Here is a 9,421-nt window from a genome sequence, read left to right as displayed (position 1 = left end):
AGGAATGTTCTTCTTGTCTGGTTCTGGAACCTGCTCTCAGAACCAGACAAGAAGATGCCTGATTAAAGGAGGTTGGCGACTTCCTATTAATAAACTAGTTAAGCAGATAGAACCACGTCTGATTTTCATTATAACAAGAAGTACGCTCAAACTGTATACACAACAGACTTGCGTAGATGATTGATAAGAAAAATACATATGCATGACTCTGATTTTGTCATGCCAATAAAGCACTATTGAATTGTATTGGCAGGTGTTTCTGGCTATACTAGGAGCGGCAGTGCCCCGCCGCTCCAGCAGAGGGCGCTGCCGTAGCCATGTTGCTCAAGCACTTGCCCATCGCCGCAGCCTGTTTCCTCGTCCCTGACGCTGTGTGTTTGTGCAGCGCGAGTTCCTGTCAGTGTGCTCGGCTCTGTGGCTGCGAGCAGTGGCATTTTCGGTCTTTGGAGGCGGCTGCGTTCACTTTAGGTGGTCCAGGCATGGCAGAGGCTGGGGGCGGCGGGGGGGAGGAGGCAGACTCAGGAGGTCCAGCACTGGCCGGTGACAGCCGCACCGACAGCCCGGAGCCCGAGCTTAAACACCCCGGCTGGAGTTCGAGTCAGTTCCGACCTTACCCCTTCAAGACCCGGCCCATCTCACGGCTGCCGCACGGAGACCCGCGAGCTGAGAGTCTCCTCGACTGTGAGGTGAGAGAGGGCGAACCTAGGGCTCGCAGCAGGCTTTAGAGTTTAGAGAGTGGACCGTTGCACCTGGACAGGCATGACAAAGGTGTCATGCAGGCAGGTTGTTGTGATTGGGGAGCTAGGGTAGAGCACCCAGACAAGGATACCGAGAGTAGTAAGTGTGGTGAGGCAAAAGCACACATCTGCAAGGAAGTGGGCTGGAGACCAGGCAAAGGTAGCGTGAAGGACGAGATTTTTGGAAATGATGGAGATAGTAGGGAAGGGGTTCTCTGGCAATGATAACGGAGAACGATTAGGACTGGCCTGGGAGACTAGGGCACCGGGTAAGCGCAAAAGGAGCATTGCACAGGCGTCAACCTAGACAGTGAAACAAAGTGACGAGAAGATCGGGCTCTTAGTAGTGCAAGCAGACCAGGGGTGTATCGAGACTAAAATGTCGGGGATTAGGGCGGCTAGCCATTCAAATGTTGGCAGGGGGGCTAATTTAAGAGACTGGGGAGGAGCACATTTACTTGTGTGGGGCCATGTTAATACTTTGCATATTCTAATGAGAATATTGTTTGTGAAGCTCCAATTTTAAAAGCAGTTCACTTTTCTCCTTCATGTCTGACACCACACACTTGAGGACTGCTGTGAGAATGAGGTGTCTCTAGTCCCTACCCCCCCCCTCCAGTCACTTCGCTGACATGCACGTGCTAACACCCTAGTATTATGATTTCAATTGCCTAAAAACGCATGTATACAGTTGCTGACAATGACATGCTTTACATTAGGAATTGCCGGGCCTCTGTTTACTGTGCAGCAGAGGGCAACGTTTATAATCTGTGTCCTGTCCTGCCGCAACTCTGTAGGTCAGCCATATTAAATCAACATTTCGGGAGGGTGAGAGGTTACTAAAACACTATCTGCCCAATGGTCGTTGCACCACTGAAGCAGACTCAGGAGGAAGAAGGGGAATTCTGGGTAGGAAGGACTCGTCCCAACTACAGGAAGCATTGCTGAAGGTATCGATAGAACAGTGTCATTCTCATAACGTATCGTGTTTCTGTAATCCTTTGTTTGACAAACATATATTGTAAAAAGATGTAGTAATGTTCCGTTGTTTTTAACCCCTTGAAATGAATCTGTTAATGCTTAACAGCCTTTAATTTTCTACAAAAATGTTCAGTAGATCTGCTATAATTCAGTACCCGCCCCTTATACACATTATAGTAACTTAAACCTATGATATAATAATGGTAATGGCTATTCTACTCTCTGCCTCCCAGTGACTGTGCCCTGACGGGGGAATAGAAAAACAGCATATTAGTGCCGCACGTAGAATATTTTCTAAGGTGGATGATCATTTGCGAAAGCGTTCAGTCAGATGTGAGCCTACCCGTTTTCCAGCGAAGTGATTAAATGAGCTGCGTTTAGAGTTGCAAACAGTGTTCGGGCTTTTGCACATTCCAACTCGAAGTACTTTGGTGTAGTTATGTCATTAGTTGGAAGGTTCTGGTATTAGGAGTAAACTACAATGGTCTTCTTTGCGTGGTGTTGACTGCTCAATAACAAATTGCCTTTACCCGTTGCTTATAGTCAGTAGTAGTTGGTTGTGCAGGCCGAGAATCCCAAACCTCGAAAATTCTTTGAGACCCTGCTCGACTTTATGGTATACCCCTTAGTGTACTAAAAATCATGGTGACGAACGAAGAAACGTTAGCAGCAATAACATATGTCCCTTTTTTTACTATTCTCTTCCTGGCCACCATATCTTCTGCAGAATGTGCAATATTCTCACATTTCCCCGCAACGTGAGTTACCCTTTGGCAAGGCTAATGTGGGGGTTCTAATGCATTTGGGTGACCGGCTTGAAGTTTGCAATTGCTTGTTGCTTCAAGTTAGGATTGGCATAAGTCTCAAAGTTGGGATTTTAGTTAAGGTTAGGATAAATGATTCTATACACAAAGGACCATCAGGCAAGGCCCAGAATTAAGGTTAGAGCAGTGGTATCGACACCTTTTAATATTCAGGCTCCCTCCATTGGGTAAAAGTATTGTTTCCGGTGTGTGTGTGTGTGTGTGTGTGTGTTGTGTGTGCATATGCATGCTCTGGGTTGGCTCCAACCCCATAACAGTTGGAGGGTTGAAATTCTGGCCCACTGTCAGCATACTAGTCTGAGGAGTACTGGTGATGGTGAAATTTGACAAGCCCCATCCATTCACACTGCACAGGGGTTGAGTGGGGTCCGGCCCTTTGATATCCGTACAGGCGATTGCAGATTTTGGGATTTTTCAAAAATAGGAGGTTATGTTCATTAAACCATACATAAGGCTATAGCAGACCCCCATGTGCATGTCAGCTACAGACCTGTGCAACGCCGGGTGGTACTGCTAATATTCTATATAAATCAGTCCCTGTACTCCCTTTTTAGAGCCTTGCACCTCCCATGGACATGCTCTGACCCCTTACAGTTTGAAGATCTCTTTGTGTTCATTTTTGAAGGTATTAAACAAAAGAAGCAGTGCATAGTGCAGGATGTTACCATAAAGAATATGGTTGACTGCGAACTGTTGCAGAATTATGTTACTATGGGTAACAGTGGATGTGTTTATGCAGCCATTCACTATTTATCTTGATCTTATTGCACAACATTGGTGGCAGAGGCATGCAGAAGGGGCCACAGGTTCCAGGTATTTGCCGGCTGTTGGCTCAGTATACACACATGAAAATGGAGAACAGTTCATAAATATAAATGTGCTGGGAGTTCGCAGTCTCGGAGCTAACAATCCTTGAAGGGCAAATGTTTACTTATCTATTTTGAGGCTCCACATGGGGTAACCTCGTCTGCCCCTTCCAGACAGGGGAGGGGTCGGGGTCGGGGTGTGTTGTCTGCAACACCATTGTTACCACTGGCAATAGGCTCCAGTGCAGCTGTCCTTCCTATCCAGCCCCTCACATCTGTCCTGTCGGGAGAGTACAATAAAATAGCCCGTATGTCTCAAATCTGTGTAGACATTGCATTGTACTTACCACTTATTAGATTTCTTAAATTTTCTGGTGCACTACTTCCAATGCGAGCTCAGGTAGCCTCTGCTGCTCCCCACAGTGCACTTGTACTGGGTTAACTGCTTGGGACAGTCTTATCTTACTAAATTAAAAGCTAATCGGCTTCAACAGCAATCTGCCTCACTCTGGTTCTGTTGGTTGTCACGTAGACTGCTTATGGTGAGTGGATGCAACAAGCCTTTGCTCTACGTGGACACATTCAACCTCACTGCCCAAGCGCCATCTAGCAAGCCTTTGTCAGGACGTGGACACATGCAACCTTCTCCTTCCCTGCTCTCCATCAGTAGCCCATTAAAAGTTATGGTCCATATGTACATTTTTGAAACCTCTTACAATGCATCTTTTCCTTGGCACCAGAGCGAGCTACCAAGCCTGCCACACTCTTGGGTTCAAGTGTAGACATTCCAAAGGATTCCAAATATGCATACATCAGTCGAGAACCATTTCTATGACTAATTACTATTTACACAATCTTATTAATCTTGTGCAGAACTGGATTGCTTGATCAAAAACTTTGTCCAGAAAGGTGCAGTGTTGACATTGGTTGGGGGTGGTGTTTAGCTGATGTAGAGTATTTTATCATTCTGACTGGTGTGAATGCCAATAAAGGTACACAGATGGAAGACTTCCAGGTGTACATCAAGCAACACAGCAATTGCAATATGAATACGCAGTGCTAGAGGGGAAACGTACAAAAGTATTAAATTTCGTTCAGGAATCATGGACGGCCACAGAGGACAAAATGGGTAAAATGGCGGCGGACATGGGCCTCCCGAGGGCTGATGTCCACAAAAGAGCTGATTAAACTATCTAACTTGAAGCTAAAAACGGCTCTCTAGACCAAGTAATATTAACTCTTGGAAAAAAAAAAGTTTAATTTTTACTACATACAGCTTGAGTGATTGAGCAGCGGACGGAAGCGCAGAGGCAACCTGAGGATATTGGAGATGCCCAAAGGGGAAGAAGGTGTCTCAAAGGCATTATCCTGGTTGCAAGAAAGCTTGTGCTTCAAAGGCCTCCCCAAATGGTATGCAGTTGAAGGAGCCCATTGACTACTTACAGAGTACCCCACCGTCCAGGAGTTAGACCAAGACCCATCTTCCAAAAATATTTAATTTTAGGGATTGGGACGCCGTTCTGCAGGCGCCAGAAGCAAAGGCCCCATCAACATTGATGGAAATATAATTTCGGTCTTTCCAGACTGAAAGCCAAAGCTTTGAATAAGTGAAGAGAGAACTAAGGACTCACAATATACACAACATGCTGCTCTATACAGCAAAATTTAAAGATACTTAAGGGTAACAAGCAATAGGTATGCAACACTCCTCAAGAAACTTGGAACTAGTTGGAAACTGAGGGATCCTGGAATAAGAAAACAACTAATACATGAAAGGGACAACATGGACAGGACAAACTATGCAAAACCACACACAGTGAGCCTATGATGCAAGTATATCCATCTGAAACTAAACCGTAGGCTGGCAACAGTGGAGACGATGAGAAGGAAAAGTTTGCTGAGGTTGGTGCACTCGCAGGAGACAAGCACCTACTACAAGCAGATGACCTAAGAACATGGTGATCTTTTCCCACGGGGCTTACTTATAGGGCCAGCCTTATGATTTATTATACATAACTTTAAGATGTTCATGCCCAAGGATTTGTGATCCTGTAATAGGGGGGTCCAAAAAGAAGGCAAAGAATTAAACATATTAGGTTATTGCCTTTTGCCTCCCATGTCCCTTGCGTAGAGATGTATGCTTAATTTCCTGGCTCATTAAACGTGAAACACCAAATGAAATTAAAAAAAAAACATTTCAGAAATATTCTCAATCTGTACTCCAGCCCACAGCTATGAAGATTTGCATGCTTCAGATATGTTGGACCAGGCAACATTACCCACTTTATCCTCCACAGCAAAAGCTTCACTGGACGTCCCCATCGAGAAGATAAGGTTTTAGGGACCATTAATTCTCAGAGGGAATACTCCAGGATGTGGTGGCCTTTGGCCTTCCAGCAGATCTGTACTGCTTTTGTCCCAGTATTTTGGTGCCAAAGATGTCTTGGGGTATGCTCTGGAAGAATGGATTCTCCCCGAGTCCATGCACTTATAATGTTATTAAAACCTAATAAAGATCCTTAGTACTGTGACTGTTATGGCCCGATCTCTCTAATGTAAACGCTAACATTCTAGGGAAAATAATAGCTGCTAGACTGTTAAAGATGTATTAGTTGCAATGATATTTTTTATCAATTGGTATTTGTCGGTGGTAGGTTACCTAGATGAACTTTCACACACTACATCATGTTATGAATAAAGTATCTAGAGAGGAAATGGCAGCGTTATCCCTTGGTCGAGTCTTTCGATTTGCTGGAATGGTTATTCAAAGTATAAGTGAGTTATGGGCTGGGCACAGGTATACAAAAGTGGATCCACTTGCCATATAAGGAGCAATTGGGCAGAGTCAAAATATGTAAATTTATATTGCACAGAGGGACTTTGAGCAGAGGCACTAGAGAAGGCTGCCCGGTGTCCCCAATTCTGTTTGTCCTAGTGCCTCTTGCAGGAATTTGTAGGAATTTCGTTTTGTAAGTGGTGAATGTAAGTGTCCCCAGAAACGCACCCCCCTTAGTGAGTGGCAATAATGGACACACCCCAGAAGGGGAATGAGGCCAGGACCAAATGCGGGTGAGATCAAAAGAGCTTTATATAATTCAATATAGGGCATGCAAAGGACTCTGCAAACTCCGAGAGCGCTCTGTCTGACAATAGCAAAGAGAGTCAGTTATATTACAAATAAACGTCATGCATGATGTAAGCTATAGGGGCCACATACTCTTAGGGATTGGGTGGTGATGGCTAGGTGGTATACAATGTATACAGTTGCTCCTCCAGGATTGGCGGATGTTGGTGCTGCGCCACGTGGGGTGGGAGGCCAGCTGGGCTCATCGGGGTGTAGCGCCGGGCCGGACATGCCTTGTAACAACGATTGATAACTAAACTAACATATGCCCTTTCGGCCACACATTCCCGCCCATTCGTCACACTTCACGTGTCCTGTTGATTTGCAACTCTTGTAAGCGCTGACCTTAGATCAATACATGGCCAGGAACATTGATATGCGATCTGGAGTGTCTCAATACATCAGTTTGGGGGATACTTCAGGTTCAAACAATCAGGTCTCATGGGCATAGTCGGGGGCATGGTCGGGAGTGCTTGACTAACCATCCTTGGCAATTTTGGTGAGGGATGGTGTTACGATCTGTTGGTATACGTGTGGGCGTCCCCCTTTCTAGGGTCATTAACTCGGGGTCGATGGAGGTACTACTGGCCTGTGGGGGGCATGTGACTGGTGTCTGAAAGGCGGTGGGATTTAGGACCAGGTAGCTCGTAAGTCATGAAGTCAGGCTGTGGCGGCCTCTGACACGGGGGGAGGGTGGCGGATGCTTGAAACGGGTCCAGCAGGATCGGGAGGGAAGGCAGGGCTGTTTTGTTTGAACACAGTCTATCTCGAGAGGGCCTGGGCAGGAGGAGGGGGAAATGGCCTTGCAGCTCCGTGAGCGACATCTTGCACAAGGCGGTTTACTGTCGTATGTGTGAGGGCCGACTAACACATGGGGTTTCTAAAAGCACTCATATGTATTTGCATTAACATGGGATACTAGCTGGGGATCATACTTTTTTACATAGCATTTCACATCTACAGTTGACATACGAACAGGAGGTAGTGTCAGGCAGGTGTGTATAAAGAGAGCAACATAGGTTATTGTTCACTGTTATCAGCTGTCCAGTCTTTGTACATCTCCATTATATACGATATCGGTTGCATATTTTTCTCTTTACCCATTCTCCTTTACATTAGCAGCGAACGTTAGTCAACAAAGCACATATTACATAAATGGTTTCCACATGTTGCAAAGGTTTTCGGGGTGGGTATGGGTGCGAGGCGCCACGCTGTCTATAGTTGGGAGGCTTGGTGCAAGGGTCAGGGCCTGCAGGGTTTGGGCTGGTCTCAGTTACATCCTAATGTTCCCGTTCATGGCTGGGGCAATGATGTACTGCGGAAGGTTAACAGCTACAGTGTTTTATTTTGTTGTTTGCTCGCGTCTGGTGACTCGTGAGAACGAGTCCTCAGCGGATCTGCCATGCAGTGGGAGGTGGGGGAAGTGTGGGCCTCTGTGAGCGCGGTCAAGTGGGGGTCACTCTGCAGCGTTCGCTGTCTCTGCCTTGGGTTAGATATGCACATTTCTAGCAAGATCGGGATGTCTTAATACAAGATGGCGTCTATGCTCTGCAACATTACGTGGTGGTGCAGCCCCACGTGTCGGCCTGCAGCCGCCCTGCCGCCTGGGCCCTGGGAGCCGGGGGACTGCCGACGAGTCATGGGTCTTAACCAGGTTGGGACATGTAGTGGGAGGGGGGGGGGTCCTATTGACCTACCCTTCCCTACAGTGGGAATAGTAATGGATAACCACAGCCATGTAATAACTCTCTAGACAAAGGACATGTTTGGTTTACGTCAGAAATCCTATAAATAACTTACTAAGACGAGAAGTACTAGATAATTTCAGCAAGATTTCAGAATTTTAAATTAATACATTAAAATCCACCCTCTTTCCACTAACACGCCTTGTGGGAGCATCTTAAGATGCTCTCCCAGATCTGGGAATAAGGTACTATCATGAATCCTTTAGAAATTTAGGAATCCAATTATGTCACTCTCTCGAAGAAAAATGTACACATTACAAAGGCAGTGTGCTGTTTGGTAGGGAAGCAGTGAAGTTTGGGAAAAAATGTCCTCTTTATTAGATGGGTAGGAGCGGCACAAGTTTAAGGACATGATGGTCCCTCCCGGACTACTGCAAATGATAATAATATGTACTCGTGCAGTAGTCCCGGGCAGTAATGTGGGGAGTTTTTCAAAGGATTGTATTACAAATCGAGGTGTTAAGCAGTTCTTTAGCCCCCTTTATTTTATTCTTAGCTGATTTTAACCCAACAATTCTGGGGTCTAAAGTTTGCCCTGTTTTGGACGGATGCATTTTGCATCTTTATTATATGCCGATAATACCACTTTAATTGACTCAACAACTGGAGGTTTTCCGTTAAGTTTAATTTATGCAGAAAATTATTTTAGCACAACTTGAGGTAAATATGAAGAAAACCAAAATTGTGGTTTTTGGAAGACTAAGAAGTAAAAATTATTGAAAATTGAGGTGTTGGATTCTTCTTGCTATCTTGATGTTTTGTTCACAAAAAGCGGGAATTTGACAAAGCATAGCTTTATAGACTTGCAGCGAGGGCTGCACCAGGCATTATGGGCCCTGAAGACCAAGTTAATGGCCTGAGCGAATCGAGGGCCTTTACCGAGATCTGAGGGACCATAACGCTCGGTACGGCCCAAGCTGCAGGTCTGTACTGCTATTAGAACACCCTCTGTGTTTAAAGTACAATAAAAGAGAAATGTTTAAAGTAGAAAAAAATGCTAAATAATACATATCTTATAATGTATGGAAATATAGGGTTGAACTACTTACACATTACTTGCATGTCATTTAAAAATCTAAACTGTGTAATACAGCTATTTTATCCATATTTACTAAGTAGTTGTAGCTTTTATTACTAACTGTAAGGTACTTGCTTTTCTCCAGTGCCTTCCTAGCAATCTTCTGCAGCCCAAAGTGTCTTATAA

At 45.2% G+C, this 9,421-nt stretch overlaps 1 protein-coding gene across 1 annotated transcript in view; it reads left to right on the top strand.

Annotated features, from left to right (window-relative positions):
* The first annotated feature begins 255 nt into the window (after positions 1-255).
* The window catches only part of HIF1AN (hypoxia inducible factor 1 subunit alpha inhibitor), an 879,315-nt gene continuing 870,149 nt past the window's right edge, over positions 256-9,421 (top strand). The window contains exon 1 of the mRNA XM_069610488.1: positions 256-686. Within this exon, the coding sequence (XP_069466589.1) occupies positions 318-686 (369 nt within the window). The 5' untranslated portion in view covers positions 256-317. The remainder of the gene's footprint in view (positions 687-9,421) is intronic.

The sequence above is a fragment of the Ambystoma mexicanum genome, chromosome 8 (genome assembly GCF_040938575.1).
Source record: "Ambystoma mexicanum isolate Mex_15411 chromosome 8, UKY_AmexF1_1, whole genome shotgun sequence".
NCBI lineage: Eukaryota > Metazoa > Chordata > Amphibia > Caudata > Ambystomatidae > Ambystoma > Ambystoma mexicanum.
The sequence above is the reverse complement of the archived record's forward strand: the minus strand, read 5'-3'. Positions and strand labels throughout refer to the sequence as shown.